At 42.7% G+C, this 16,385-nt stretch overlaps 1 protein-coding gene across 1 annotated transcript in view; it reads left to right on the top strand.

The window, feature by feature from the left end:
• The window catches only part of TAF4B (TATA-box binding protein associated factor 4b), a 70,880-nt gene extending 60,056 nt beyond the window's left edge, over positions 1–10,824 (top strand). The window contains 1 exon segment of the mRNA XM_056485466.1: positions 8,909–10,824. Coding sequence (XP_056341441.1) covers positions 8,909–9,073 — 165 coding nt within the window. The 3' untranslated portion in view covers positions 9,074–10,824.
• Positions 10,825–16,385: the final 5,561 nt, after the last annotated feature.

The raw sequence follows: 16,385 nt of genomic DNA, 5'->3' as shown, positions 1-16,385 counted from the left end.
AAGACTTCTTATGTAGAATTAAGAAGGGTTTTGACAAACACTCTCTAGTTCAAGAAGCAGAACATTTGTAATACATTCATGATAACATGGCAAAACATCCTGAGCAGTAAACAACATTCCATTCTTCAGAGATGAAAGGAGGCCTTTGAAACTGAAAGCAAGTACAATATGGCCTTAGGCTGATACACATTTGGGCATCTTTAAAATCATCTTTTTGGGCAACCTGTCTGAGAATAATTTAAAAAGGCAGGATATGCTTTCTCATTTCAAATTGCAAATACAGACGAAATACAGACAGCTTTGCTCTCAAATAATCTTAAATGCCAGAACTTCTAGACTGTGCAATGGCAAATAAGTCTGTGCATAATACTCCTGTGACTTACTATTATTTTTTTAATTTTTTTTTTAAGCCTAATAACTTGGTAGACAGGTATGATGGAAGAAATTATTCTTAAATATGAATGATATTTAACATTATCGAGTGAAATCACTGATGCTAACTGGATTAAGATTTTTAACTACTACTTTAACTTTCTTTGGATAATGTTCTTTGTATAGTGTTTGTGTCTCCTATGGCCATGTCAGCTCTGTACAGCTTCTTTTTATGGTTGCCTACTGCAATAATTAAAGGAAAGGAATTGTTTCGAGCAATTATTGACGCAAACTAAAGCCCTAAGGTATTAGGGCAGACAGGGAAGAAACAGTCAGTTACAGTATGTATTAAAAAAGTGAAACTCTGTAAGCAAATTTGTCTATATTTGCCTTTCTTTATTCAGTACCAAAACACAGTGGATACTGGGAAAGTTCAGTTCAGCAGACTGGGTTGGTTGGATCTGCTGCCTACTGTTGCAGTAAATGTGAAGGGCTCACACCATCACTTTAGGAAGCATGGAACCTAACTTAGCCACATATGGTTATTTGTGTTTAACTGGGATGATTTTCAGCCCGAGGTTTTCTATCTCTCCACACTCCAGCACTGGGCTTTGCTGCTCTTCTGAAAAGTCTTTTTCCTGAGATAGCTGAGCACTGTAGTTCCTGCACGTTCATCTTATTTTGATGTCTGAAATTGTGCTTTACTTGGTCTTTCCAGGAGACCTATTATGGGTCATTTTAATGTGGTAATTAGAGCATGTGGTGACACAAGCATGTGCTTTCCAGCTTGAAGTCTGCTTGCCAGCAGCCTCATCACCTCATAGTGTAACAAGTACAGAAAGAAGCTCTTGTCCACAGGAGTGCCTGTCAACTAATTAGAACCTAAAAGCAATGTAAAAAGAATAATCTATATGTTGCCATGATGGCTTATGTATCTCTAAAGTTAAATAGCTGTAGGGACAAATCCATGATGATCATGGAATGAAAAAATAAGGCTAATGCTCTAGGCCTAATTAAAAAAATAAAAGAAAGAAAAGGCATTAGTATAATGGGAATTCTTTTTCCTTTCTTATTGGAAACACTAGTTTGGGTAGTTTTGCATGTTTTCTTCACTGCAACTTAACATTTGAATGGTATTGTTAAGAAAGAGTAATTTGAGAAAGCCCTAGTAAGAAAATCCCTCTATTGTGAAAATGTGTTAATTGGTACTACTTGTAATCCAGAGGTGGCAATATCTTCATCTCTCTCATTCTTATCCCTCTGGATGCTTTTGGATACAATGAAGGGGAGAGGCCTTTGGATTTGATTTATATGTGTCTTTGTGAGTTTGTTACCCACCTCTCCTCCTCCCCTAGTTTGAGGGCATGTGGTAAACAGTAATGAATTAAAGGGTAGGGCTAATTCGTCTTGGGAAGGGAGGACACTTCTAAAACAAATAAGAAAAAAGTAAACTTGAAACCACAGACTCATTTTCCCAATTATTTGTTCTGTTTCATAGCTTTTACTGGTTGGTAACACATCCCATAATGTTTTCAATGTTGATAAATAGTCAAGGATTTTTTGTATTTTTTATTAAGTTTTACTGTTTTTCTGTTGACAAAGCCATTTTGGAAACAGCTTTGTCTCATTCTCACTGTAACTGGAATCTTAGAAATTTGAAGACTACAGTTTCTTTCCTTCTATTCAGAGGTGTCTTGGGTGCAAGGTCATCTTTGACCTAGAACCATGAGCTGTGTATTTGTGCAGAATCATGCAACAGGGAGGAAAAAAGTCTACAGATGTTTCTGAAAGTAGGCTCAGAAGACTGGTTGTTACACTTATGGTTGCCTTGTGAGTACTGTGGTCGGGAAGGTCTTCTACTTTGTACAGGAAAACTTAGTTGGATACTTGTATTTCTGTGTAATTTTTTGGGGTAGACTACTTTGCATTACTTTTCTGGCTCCATAATAACACATTAAGTACTTAGTAGTGATGCAGTCTCTCCCACCCCAAAGTGCTATTGGTGCTGGGTTCTTCACTTGTTTTCTTCCAGGTTGGTTCCACTGACTGACATCTCGTACATCTCGTGTCTTTTCTTTTTGCCAGATCCAATGGCAAAGGAGATTCCTCCTTATAGATACTGATTGTGTCTGTTCTGTCCCCTGCTGAGACTGGCTGCTCTGTTAGTAAGTGTGGGTTTTGCCTTGTCACAGGTAGTCTGGCTTTGCTGTGGAAACTTAAGCTACTGCAAGTAGTTGCTACATAAGTACATCATGCAGCTGATATGCTGTGGTCAGTGCAGAGCCATTCTAGTACTTCCTTTCTGTCAGGCTCCTAGCCCTGGCCAACATACTTAAAATAATGTGCTACTTCCAGGGTTGTGCACATAATAGGGCAGTCCACACTTGCATTCTCCTTCTGCAAAGAAGTTTGGCGAGCAAAAATGGGAGAAATGCCTTGTTTACCACAGTGGTCATTGTGCCACTTTTAGTATTGACTGTGGGTGGAGGAAATGAACTTGTCATCTTCTCTTGTGTCTTCCACATCTGATCATTGTTAGCAGAACTTAAACTTACCCTTCTTGCTTTACAACTTTGGGATGCTGGTATGCATGTTGATTAAACATAATCTGTACACGGTGCTTGTTTAAGCTTTGGAAGTGTCCTTTAGGTTGACTGAGGAAGAACTAAGCCTTTGAGCAACAAGTTATTTCTGCAGAATGGAAGTAAACCCAACTCTTCCAAGTGACTGGGGAAGAGATGATTTGTTTTTCCTGGTGTGTGACAATCCAATGGCTTTTTATTTCCAGAAGGGGTTTATGCTCTTGTAAGTGGTAACTGTAGAAGCTACTGCCACTTTTTGGCCATAAGCTCTTCTGATGAGGGAACACCCTTACACAATTCATCAGCTTCAGTATTGGTGACTGTGTCCAAGTGTGAATTTAAAGGCATGAATTGGCTCTGTAGCAAATGATAACTCCCTGTGGAATGAGGCCACTGCCTGATCTTTGGCATGGGTACATGATAGTCTGCTACAGTAATTTCTTAGAAGCTGCATAAAATTAATTTAAAAGCAATCACTTCAAATTGGGCTACTTCTATATAAGTAGATGCTCATAACCAGGCTACAAAATCTTTCTACACTTCAGTGGTTTCTCTCACTTTCTCTGTGTCTCTTTCTCTCTCTGTCACCCCTTCCCTCAGCCCACAGTTATTAAGTGATACTGGAGGGTGAGGTTTTTCCTACTTTGCATATGCTTAATGTATGCAGACTCTTGATTTCAATTTCTGGTTTCTTATTTGAGCTCTTGGACAACTGAGGTCTCTACGATATGGTCATACCTTTGGGGAAGAAGGGACCTAAATTTACTGCAATTGTAAAATGTCTTCAGCATCTTAGTTATCTGTTTCAAGACCTAACAAAGCACAGCTCTGTCAGCTGAAGAGTTTCAGTTTCTGTGCTGAACTTCCTGGCGCCTGTCAGTCTAGGCCATACACTTGATCTGAATTTTTTCCCCATGTAAAAAGGCAAAAATATTCTCAACTGCCATTCACACACTTCAGAAATACAGTTCATTGGCCCATATCGTGCCTTCTCTGTGCTAGAGATGAACTTAATTCTTCTTATATGTGAAAGATATCTGCAATTTAAATGACTAATTGCATTGTAGCTTTAGGCTGAACATATTGGTAATGCACAAATGTTGATGACATGTGAAGGGTCAAGAGATTTATAATTTAGTTGACAATACATTGCATAAAATGATGTGGCAAAGAGCCAGGAAATTTCAGCTTAATAATTGTCTGTTAACTAACATGACATATTTGTATAGGATTCATTACCTCCAGGTACAGATTAAGCATCTGATGTACCCATACGAAGTGACATGCGTACATGAATCTTGGGCATAATAGTGAATAAACTGACACTGCATTCACAGTAATTTGTTTCAATATGTAAAACATGTTGTTGCCTACATTTGAAAGGACCTGTAGGAATGTTGCAATGAAATCTGAAGAAAAATGTGTAATTGAATGGAGTTTTCTATTATATAGATCTGACAGCTCTTTGAGGCTTTTTTGTAGGCTGCAGATAACATCATAAGTATACGTTTGTTTTCAGCTGCACAAGAAGCAGTCTGGATATAGAGATCTGAGTCTTTCAGCCATTGGTCTATACGGTCTATAAGGTTAAAAAAACAAATAAAATTCCCAACCTAACACAACCAACTTTATTTTTAAAAAAGAATCATATAAATACTGAGTCATGTAACATTTTAGTGTTGTGAATGTGGGAGTATTTCAGTCAGACCGAGGTTTGTTAGAATAGGCAGCATCAGTAGGCTGGCTTGCCACCAAACTGCTATCAACTTCTTTCACTGTGTTTTCTCTGGCCTAGATTAGACACTTGTGTGTACGAGCAAAAATGTCACAATTTTGACAGGGTCTGTTCCTTTCTCCCTGGCTGCTGAAGGAGACTCAGGTAAGTGCTTGAACACAATGTGCTAATGGTTTTTTAACCCTTGTTTCCTCCTATGAGACAGGAATGTGTTCTGTGTTTTACAGCTGGGAAACCAAGTACAGCATATGCTCGATATTACTGATCTCAGTGTGACCACAAGTGACAGAGATGGGGGTTGAACCTGGATGCTTCAATTCTAGCTCTTACCACCTTTCAGCAACATCTCTGCTGCACACAGCTGTCATTTTTCAGTGTTTGGAGATGTCATTGAAAAGTGTCTCATGACTTTACTTCCTTCTGCTGGTAGTATTTTTGTAATGTGCAGCAGAGCTGCAATCACAGTTTGCTCTCTTGAGATCTTGGCTCTGGAACTGTGATATGTTTATACCACACCAAAAATTGAAATGAGAACACTTGGCTTGACTTTTTAACATTTGACTGAACACTTTTCTCCCTTAAAGTGTCTCCTTCCCAAGAGTTTAAGCATTTTGGTTGGTGTGAAGTCATTGAATTTGGGAAGAGAGCATATACTCCACGAGGAGCAGCTCACTGAACCTGACTGGAACTTGGTGGGGAGGAAGGTGTCAGCAGACCTCTCTGAGCTTTGTGTCAGGGCCTGTAGAATAGCTCTGAGCAGTTTTGAAATCCTTGTATCCATGATCCAGACTTGCAGATGCCAAGTTCCAGATACCTCGCTGACTAGAAATAAGGTGCTAGTGGTGGCTCTGTATTAACTTCACTCTTGCCTTTTCAGAGAATTGGTATTTAATTCTCCATCCAGCCACTGGAGAGAGCTCTAGAGATCTTTAAACAGGTTTCCAGAGCAGCCTCTGAATGAAACTGGCTGTTCAACAGCTTGGGACTACAGCAGGAGCACCACAATGTGTTCTGCTGCCAAGACCAGTGAGTGTAATTGATCTCTGTCGGGTGTGCATAAAAGGCTCTAAGGGTGACTGACAGTGTGCTGCTGTGGAAAAGGTGCTGATTGAGCTCAATTCTGAGGATAGTTCAAAAGCAGGACTGCTGCTTTTGTGACTTCCTGGGGCTGATTTTAAGCTATCTGTGGTCTCAGTACTGGGAAGAGTGGTTTACAGTGGTGCAGTTACACTGCTGTAGTGCCTTACCTGGCTTACAAACAGTCTGTCAGCTGTGATACCCAGGCTGACTGGCAGAATCTACACTGGTAGTTGGCCCTCCTGGGCTGTTTGTCTGTGTGTCATTTCCCTTTTGGAAGGAAGGCAGGGTGGTGAGGGTTTACTGAAAGGCAACTTCAAGGTAACAAAACAAAGAAAAAGAAAAAAAAAAAGCAAGAAAAAAAGAAGCTGTGAGTTAAAGCGCTAATAATTAGATGTTGCAGAAGGGTGATGCAGGCTGATTGCCTGTACCCTTTGCTAGAATTGATTCCACAGGGATGCATTTTCTATTTACTTATCTTTGTACTTATATGTGACCTGGTTGAAATAGGCAGCACTTTTCCCCTAGAGACAGAGAAAGCTGTCTTGGGATATGCTGAAGACTGACAGTGAAGAATCCCCCAAAACAGCATGACACATGCCTGAATGGGAGGAGCATAATAGAGATGTCTGGAAGCAAGTAGTGGGCTGGTGTTCTTCAGGTCTCAAAAGCTTTGTGCTTTTGAGGAAGGGGTATGTGAGATCTAAAGGAGAGGATTATTGACTGTTGCCTAGGGCCAGACAAATTTGACTTCCTGCCCAATAGGAATTGGCTCAAGTGGAGAAGCAGAGGATCCTCCCCTAAAGTGTCCCTTGTGTCAGCTTGAGAGCTCAGAGTTGGGCATTCTTTAAGTAAAGTCTTGGACATGAACAAAGGTGTCTGTGATAGTTCTTTGGGATGTGCAGATCTTGGATCACTGCTTGATCCAAATTCCAAAACAAGGCCAGGAAAAACCAGTGTTTCAGTACAACTGTGGAAGACAGTAGCTAATGGGAGATACTGCTCAGCATTGTATAAATTCACTTAAAAGTGGGTTCTCCAGCATGTCTCTGTCTGGACTGGAATGACCTAGGCTGTCTGTTGGCTTCTTTAATTTTAAACCATCATGTATTTTGAGAGAAGGACACTTTCTTTTAACTTGTGGTAGGAGCTATTGGTTGCCAAAGAGCTCCCTGGCCCTTGAAATGCTGTGCTCAGTACCTTTGATAAGCCAGAGTGATGCTATGGAAAACTCAGAACTGTGAATGGCTGTGTTAGTAAACTGGGGTCCAGGATAAGATTTGACTTTGGATGTGGTATTACAGCATGATATTGCTCTGCACTGGGCATGATGGGTAAGAATTTAAGAATAAACAAATCCATAACTCTGTCTCAAACTCAGGCAGCTTGGTGTTTCTGCCCTGTTGTAGCATCTTGTAGCTATAACAGCTTCCAAAGCGGGTTGGGGGATTTGTGCTGTCTGTCTCCCTTCTGTAAGAGTGAACAGGACTGAGGTGGCTTTGTTTGGTGTCTTTTTAAAGATAAGACTTCTAGTCTAATGACTTATTTAGAGAGAAAATACTTTCACCTCAATAAAGTTCTTTGAATTATAAAGGACATTGCTGTTGGGTTACTGAAAACCCTTGGGGTTTGTTTCATTTATAACATTGCCTCGGGCCTTCTGCTGCATCCTGTTGGACTGACCTCCTTTTCAACCCGTGCTGGCAGCTGCATTGCGGAGCTATCTTTTCCCTGGGTCCTTCAGGGTTGTCATATGACAAACTTGAACTGTGACCCTTTTGTGTCTTACCAGGACAGCAGTGCCCTCTGTGCAATGTGGCCAGCAGTCTTCCCCACGCACGCATTTGTTCCAAGCCATTTAACAAACTGAAAGTTTCAAATGATGGCATTTCATAGTGTTTAATAGTATTGACTGTAAAGCAAATGAAATGGTGCTGAATACCCTGCGTGCTGCTTGTAAAAAATACAGCTTCCATTTCTGCAGTGTGCCCTGGGTTTTCTCTGGCTAGCATGTGCTCTCTGGTGAATCTCTTTATATTTTTAATAAATTTCAATGCTTCCACCCTACCAACAGTAGCATTTGCTGCTACATGTAGTCCAGCTCTGGTAGTCATTTCTAATAAATGGGGGGTTTAAACAGATTTCTCTAAGCAAAGTGGGCAAAGTCATTTTGCAGAAGTCTTGCAGAGAGTGTTAGGGTAAGAATTGATATAGTTAACACTGCATCCAAGCAACACCATCTCCAAGTGGTGTTGATGCTGGCAGGCATTGCCTTGCTGAAGTTACAGAGACTGAGCACTCGTATTTGTACAAATTACATTCATTACCAAGAACCCTCCAGTAGTGATAAGAGACTGGCTGTGCAGCACAGATTGGCTCCAAGATAAGTAGCCAGTCTATTGTGCAGCTCATGGTAATCTTCCTCTTCCCCACCCCTTATAATAAATCTTGGGGCATTTTGGAAAGCGTGGGGGTTGCTTGTTCCAGTAGCTTGAATGTAAAACTACTAAATGTCATCATCTCCTACCATTTGTATTTTCATAACCAAGGAAAGCAGCTGACTGAGATGTATGGGCTCAGATAAAGTGTTCTGAATATCTGGATGCTTTCGCTGAGTGTTTGTTGCCCCCTTAAAGGACAGATGATGGCTGGAATGAGAGTCTCTCCTGGCCATGTTCCAAAGCTAGGGTGCACTTTCACAGTGACAGTTTTCCTCATGAAGAGGTGGAAACCTCTGGAACAAGCAGTAGTAGGAGCTGTGCACAACCTGGGGCTCTGTATAGGTACTGTGTTAGTACCTTCTTCATAGCTTGCTGATCCTTTCTCATTGCAAGTCTGTTTAGCAGACTTCAGTGAAATGGCAGTCATTTATATTACCATATTAGTATAATTTCAAAGGAAGAAAGAACTTTGTGGTTGCTTTGACTGAAATAAGCCATCAGCTGGAAAGTGCTTGCTTTGTCTTTTTCAGTATCTAATGTGCAAGGATTTTTGGATTGCCGGTTTTCAACGTGGAAAGCTGAATATCAATGGGCTAGTTTTATACAAGTAGGCAGTATAATCCAACCAGTTTAGTTAAAACTTCTATTTACATAAAATTCTGATGTCTGATGGGTTTTTTCTTCCTCTCTCCCCCATTTAGGGTTTGAACGGCAATGGAATTGCTGGATCATCAGGTTTTAGCCTTACGAAGCAGATGCACTCTCCAAGGGTAACCCGTGTCTGTCTCAGGGACTTGATATTCTGCATGGAACAAGAGAGGGAGATGAAGCATTCTCTACACTTGTACCGTGCTCTTCTGAAGTGATTCGAATCTTGCATTTCACCGTGCTGTCTACTGCCAAAGAAAACACTGAAGCATTGTTGCACTGTCTCGAAATTCCAGTTTCTGGAAAACGATCCGTTGTAAGGATAACTCTTGTTTACAGATAAACATTTTTATTAAATACCTAACTTAGCACCTGTAAGGTTTTTAATAACAGTTGGCTTAAATCAGTCTGTAAACCAGTGAAAACACTGAGCTGCATACATAAGCACCTATCTGCTTGCATTTAACTGTCTTACAAGCTCTGAGGGCTTGATAAGTGTCCCTAGTTTATGTATGTCACTTGCTTCAGTACTCCAGAGTCTGCAACATCTGTTCTATGTGTAGTGCCACCTTACAACCCAGTCTTATTTAGGGGAACAAATATCACTATAATGGCACAGCATAGCATGGCAACTGTATTTAATCATGACCCAGCAGTCAGTAAACATGCTAATGTATTGCCTGTCTGACTCAACAGCTTCTGAAATTTTCTGGGTTTAGAATTACTACTGGGTGCTCATTTGTGGAGATTCAAGTAGCAAGGAAAAGGAATGAGGGGTTCTTTCTACCCCACACTTTGCCTCAATTGCCCTCAGCCTTTCCTCTGAGATAGTAACTGCGAGAAGGAGGAAAAATCAGTCATTCTTGTGATTGAAGTACATCACACAGTGTAGTTAGGGCATACTTGGATGGTCGTGGGAAATTTGGAGTTACTAAAAATACAAGGAGCAAAAGATTCTAAAAGTGGAGGGTAAACAGAAAAAATAGTTTATTTTGGGGATACAAAAAATAGCATTGAACTTGAGCATAGATGTGGAAAGATATTAACAAAACCTGATTGCAAAAAAAGGGAAGAGTTGAGATGCATTGAAACTCTGGAACTGAAGACTCTCCTTGAAGAGAAGCAATGTTTGCAAAGAATAGGATTCACTGCTTTAGAATATTGTTTGAATACTTTAATGTGGTGTAACAGGGAAGCTTCTCAAATAGAAAGTATTTAGACAGTTGCTTTGTTTCCATTCAGGGAAGAGGACTCTGGATTGTAAAGACTGTTAGAACAGATTCAAAGATTGCCTACTTGCTGGTAAAGACTGCCTTGTGGTGGAAGGAAAGACCTTGTGGGTCACCCTTCTCCCAGCCTCCAAACATGTTGCCTTCCATGACACAGTGCTGTATAGCATGGCTGTTTCCCAGGACTGACTGCATTCACGGAATCACAGAATATCCTGAGTTGGAAGGGACCCCCCAAGGATCATCAAGGCCAACTCTTAAGTGAACAGCCTGCACAGGGATCAAACACAGAACATTACTAGCACCATGCTCTAACCGACTACTGAATGGCTTCCTGCTGAATTCTTTTTCTTTGAAAGAGCAAGCTTCCTATGGTTACTTGGCATGCTGCTTCAAAACTTGAAGCAACTATTCACACAACTATTCTGCACCGTCAGAACCACTGCAGATGGTTACCAAATTCACAAAATTGTGAATCGGTTATGTTGGTTTTTGTTGGAACAGTAGTAAACAAATCTAGTAAATGAATGCTGTAAATTATTTATATATGTATATATAGCATATATATATAAGAAAAGCAGTACTTTGACGAAACTGTCATTTGCAAGATATTGATGGCATTGGGCAAAATTGTTTTGTATAATTAAATGCTTAGCTTTACTTTTTATGTAAAGTGCAGCATTTTCCATATTTGTGTACTGTTATTGATCAGATGTTAAAAATTATTTTAAATACTGCATTAAAGCAATTATTTTATTAAAAATAATTAATTGGTAACTTTGTTTCCTGGCGTGAGAAGTTCAGCATCTGAAGCTGTCAGCACCGTGACTAATGGTGTGACTCGGAGAGCGAGCCCCAGCTGTCTGCCCATCACAGGAGCTGGCACAGTTTCCTCACGTGACATATTAACTATGAACATCTCCGTTTGAAGGGGTCTGAAACAGAAGTAGGTGACAGAGAAAAGGATTGCTGGAAAGGGGAGAGGTGGGCAGGGAGAAAAAGCAATGTCCCATGTCTGATTTCCTCCTCTGAGTCAGCACAGAGACTGGGTTGTGGGGGTTTTGTTAACAGCTGGGCAGAGGTGAGAGCTTTGCACATGTTCTGGGAAGCGAAAGCATGAACTGTGTCATACTCCAGCAATGTGCTGTGGAAGCACTGTCCTAAATTATTTTTAAAGCAACTCACAATTAATTAAGTGTGGGCTGGAGAACCACAAAGAGCATCTGCATATGGCCTGCCTCTTTCTCTTGAAACCAGTGCAATACTGAAGTGAAATATGTTGGAGAAAATAATTGGTAAGTAGATATATCTAAAGGATTATGGATGATTCGGGTGTTTTTATGGCCTGCCTATGATGCAGATCACATGGGTTTTACTGCTGCTACAGCAAGTTGTCTCTCACCACTAGATTCTCCCTCTTCCCCCCATGTGTCATGTCCAGACCCACCCCACTCCCAAAAGACCTCTCAAATTCAAAAATTTTACACTGTAAGGTGTAGCAGATGTTTCAAAAAGGTTTTTCAGCAAGTCTTTAGGCCTAATTTCAGACAGAGACATCTTTGTTCTTGGTGCAAAAAACTGAAAATGCTTGTCCCCTTGCCAAGGGTTCATCCTGCCTCCCATTTGAGCTCAGCTTTGCTTCTGAGAAAAGCGTCCTCTAAAGTGGCATTTAGGAGATAACCTGAGCTTTGCTCAGCCACATCAGGAATTAAAGGAGAGATCACCAGGAGTTCACTTCCATGCTCTTCCTGCCCTTTATGGGAATACTGAAATCCTAGTCATAAGGTGATGAGGCCAAAACCTGTTATCATGCTCCCTTTACCTTTTAGTTCTCAGTGTGCTCATGTTCAGTCCTGGGAACTTAGGGGAACTGTCTGTGCCACTGGTGCTGGGAGGGCTCTAAAGCTTGCTCCAGGCACTTCCTGCTTTCCAGCTGGCCTGCCAGCCTAGTGGCTGTTTCTGATGCACTGAGCTGGCTGGGCAACCATCCCTGCCACTGAAGTGCTCAACCTTCAGAGAAAAAGGTATACAGCTAGGGGGGGAGAGTGAAACTGTTTTTACTTGCCCTTTACTATTATCTCATCAGCATTCTATGCCAAATTTTGTCTGTTACTTGGTGACAAAAGGGGGCTTGTACTGTTTCCCCTCCAACTGCTGATTTTTCCTTTTATTGCCATTTTCAAGTCTTAGCACTGAATCCAGCCCTTTGCACTGTCTTTGACTCCAGCTTTTCCCTTCTCCCCATGGGAAAGCCTAGCTGGAGTGCACTAACACACCCTGCAGCTTTGTTCGAGGTTTAATGAGGAAGGTAGCAGGGGATCGTGAGACATTGCTGGATGATTCCTCAAAGCCATTGCACTCTCTTGGACACTTTGACACAAGTAGCTTAAGGCTACTGTTTGCATCAAGTTGTTCTAGGCCCCCTCTCTTTGTAGGCACCTGTGTCCTGCCATGTGAGTGCACTGTGCTGAGCAAAAGTGCTGTCAGCTGTTCTCCAGGTTCATCTCTTTGCTCTGTTCTTTGCTTTCCTCTTCATTTGTAATCACTGGGCTGAAGAGAGAAAGACTAAAGCGAGTGAGGATGTCCTGAAGGGGCAGACAGTCCAAGTGATTGGACTTGGTGAAGCAGGCTTGTTCCCAGCAGCTTTTCAAATGAGGGCTGCTGGGTTTCTGAGGCCAAGTGCTGCACACTTCCCTGTGCACAGAGCACACGATGTCTGCACATGCTCTGAAAGCTGGATGCAGCCATTGTTATCACAGGTCCCACGGCTGTAGCTCTGGAAATAACTACACTATGCAGTGTAGGCTTTACTCCTTCGAGGGGTGCAAAGCTGAGTACCAAGACTGAAGAGCACAGCACATCCACCCTGTCTGTTTTGCCACTTCGGGTTCTGGGCTCATTACCACGTGTCAGTGGCTTGTCCCTCCCTCATCGCATACAAAGGCTGCTTGTCTGCAGCCAACAATGTCAGTGTTTCACTTGGTGCAGGCCTTCTGTAACCTAGAAATGCACCTCATTTGGCTTTGTAACACTGAAGGAATAAGCAATAAACTTTGTGTTTTCCTTTCAGCTACATCAGTCCTTGCTCCTATGGTCCCTTCTTTCCTCTTCTATTACAGGCATAAGCTGGTCACTCATTGCCTGCTCTCTGTAGCTATTCTGGCATGTTAGCTGATAACTTTGCTACCCAGCCTCTCCTCATGAGCCCCTGCCTCACAGTTTCCCTCCAGGGAGCCTGGTTTTGAAAGGGCTTTTTGCTGTGAAGAAGGAGACAAAAGGAGGGTGTTCATCCTGGACTTTAATGGTTATTTTGGAGTGGAAGGAGATGGTCAGCCCACAGCCCTGAGGCTGCTGGTTTCTGTGCCAGGAAGATCCTTGCAGGAAGTTGGTGTTTCATAGTGGCCAAGACTTCCACCATTAAGTCCTAATTCAGACAAAGGTTTTTCTACAAGGTCCTTGTAGCAGTAGGTATCGCCCAGCTTCCAAGGGATGTTTTCCTGGCAGAGCCATTCAAAGTTCCTGCTGGACACCGTGTCAGAGATGGTAATCCATTCTCCTCCCCAACCCTATCGCACAGTCCCACAGCTCTTCCATGTGTCTCATTGTCTGCCTGTGTCTGTCTCAGAACTAGCAAAGGGTGCAGAGCCTGTTTTGTGTGATTCAGGTGGACACTGAGGGGTGTCAGGACCCACACTGAGGCCCCAGAGTGTGACCAGTATGTGTTACACCAGAGTTCTGCCCGTTTGCAGTGTCACTGAAAGACTACCTCCCCTGGGGCTGCGTCCTGGTGGGAGGGAGCAAAGGTGGGGGTCTTCTGCACAGGTACTGCTAAGGCACAAAGTCCATCTTAGCAGCTTGGCATGCCACACTCCCACTTCATAGGCTTTGTCTGATAACTGCTCTGCAGTTATCAGTAAGCAGTTACTGTCTACCAGATCACAGGGAATAGTATTTTTAAATCTATTTGAAATGAAAAATTATCTGACAGATCATCTGTATCTGTTTTTGAGAGCTAATTCATAATTAGGTGTAGCTCCCCAAGCTTCTTGAGATATTTGCTCTTCCACTTTGAAGTGTTTAGCGTGACGGGGTTTCTTATTTACAGTTATTTTAAGGTGTTTCTTATTTCTGTTCTTAGAAGCTAAAAGGCAAGATGGAAGTATTTTTTTCAAGTAATTATGTGTGAATATACATGTACTCTGTGTGTATAAGGATGGCTAAGTAACTTCTAAAAAGAAAATACTCTACTTGATATAAAGACCGAATTATAACTGCTCCCAGGTGTGAAACTCCAGCAACAAGGATAGAGGGAGGAAGGAGATAAATTATCTTCTTTCTTTAAGAGGTTTCAAGTTTTAATGTGTTAAAATCCTTTGATACCTTTGTGCAAAATTGGGCAGAGAATAAAGACTCCCTTGAAGAGCTGATCAGCAGGAAGTCTCTAGAAGGAAGGGTAGGAAAAGGAGAATGCATGCAGAGGATCGAAAACAGAGCTTGCTCCTCTCTTCAGGAGCTTCAGTGATACATTTGCATTCATTCTGGTAGAGGCTTTCTTTTAGAGAAAAGGCAGAAAAGGACCTTCCTAGAAACAAATAGGTGAGTATGTGCAGGCAGGCTGTGTATTTAAAGAAACAGGCTTACTGAGGAAGAAATCCTTACGTTGTTGCTTCCTGCTCAATGCAATTCTCATTTTTACCTTCATATCTCTTAAAATTTGGAAAATCCCTCCATTATCAGCTCATCTCTCTTTGAAGGAGTAGCAAGAACTATCACCAGCACAGAACTGAGCTACTGTGGGCCACATGCTGTGCATGGGAATCTGTGGCCCAGTGCGGAAAGAAGAGTCTGGAGAAAGCAGAAGATGTGTAGCTACATACAGTCATACCAGGAGATGTGTCAATACAGCGAGGGCTACTCAACATGTTCTAGCTGAAGCGGTTTTCCTTCACTGATGTGAATAAACATCAGGAGGCTTATAGCCCATGTGAGCATCTGCCTTGCATCAAGCTGAGGTGGTAATCAGGCTTGTGCTACCTCTTGTCAGGCAGGGCCAGGTCTGTAATTTTCTGCACCCTGCCTTTCACCAACCCATTCCTTAGCGCTTTGCAGACCGGCTGGCGGGTGGTGCAAACTCAAAGAGACCTCATCTCACACAGCTCTCGTCTTTGCTTCTAATTTGAAAGCTTTAGCCTTCTTTATTACAGGGGAAAAAAAATTGAAAGTGACCCAAACTTCAGGTACAGAGGGCAAATATTAAAAATAAGCTTGTTTTTGCCTTTGAAATTCCACACTTCTTAGAAGTTGTTGGTGAGTGATGCCCCAGAGCTGGGGAGGATGGCTCCAGAAAAAGATCCCCTCAAGTGTGCAATCAGCCCTTCACAGCAGTCTGCTGGGGATGCTGAAACAGAAATCAGCGTTTCAAGTTGTTTTTTTTTTTTTTTTTCCCATGCGGTAAAAAACCTGTGGGAAGGTCCTGCCTATGTCCTTACACAAAACCAGGATATCCAGTAATTAGTGAGAGATACCTCCAGGGCAAGCTCAAATTTTGCAACACTTCCCAAGGCAGGGAAAATGCCCTGGGCTAGGGCAGTCTTGGGAAGAGAATGAGTCAGAAGCCTTATTTTTCTTTTTTTTTTTTTTTTTTTTTTTTTTTCTCCTCTAGTCCTGATCAAGTAAAAGCTTTATAGGGATAAAAACTTTGCAGAGACCCGACTCTTGCAGACCACCCTGTACCTGGGTGAAGCTCCTCCACCTCCTGAGCTAGACGTCTGCATTTTCGGGCTTTTTTCTCCTTAACAGGCTCCACTTTCTGCAGTCCTGAGCCACGTCTGGGAGCGGGGCAACCGAGCTGACTCCAAGGGAAAAAGGCACGGAGGTGCCAGCCAGCCCGCGCTGAGTGAAGGAGTAGGGTGCTGCCTCTTTGGTGATTGTTTCCCCTCCCCCAGAAACACACGGATGATTTAAAGAAGGGATCGAGAAGAGGTTTAAAATGCCTGCTTAGCTGTCACCCGCTTTGGGCGGCACGGACACGTGTGAGAAGCCGAACCGGCCCAGGGCAGGGTGGGTGGCACAGGGGCGATGGAAGGCGGGCGATGGCGCTGACCCGCCGGCAGCTCCTGCGCGGGGACCAGCCCGGGAAGGGCGGAGAGGCTGCGCTGGCGGAGGCAGCCTTGAGAAAGCTGCTGCTTGGCTCCGGGCCCAGAGGCGTCAGCACCGCCCTGCTGCCCCAGGGCGGCCGGGCCTGCCCTGCCCTGCCCTGCCCTGCCCTGCCAGCCCGGCCCGGCCCGGCCCCTGGGCAAGG

This window comes from Oenanthe melanoleuca, chromosome 2, assembly GCF_029582105.1.
Source record: "Oenanthe melanoleuca isolate GR-GAL-2019-014 chromosome 2, OMel1.0, whole genome shotgun sequence".
Classification (NCBI taxonomy): Eukaryota; Metazoa; Chordata; class Aves; order Passeriformes; family Muscicapidae; genus Oenanthe; species Oenanthe melanoleuca.
The sequence above is the reverse complement of the archived record's forward strand: the minus strand, read 5'-3'. Positions and strand labels throughout refer to the sequence as shown.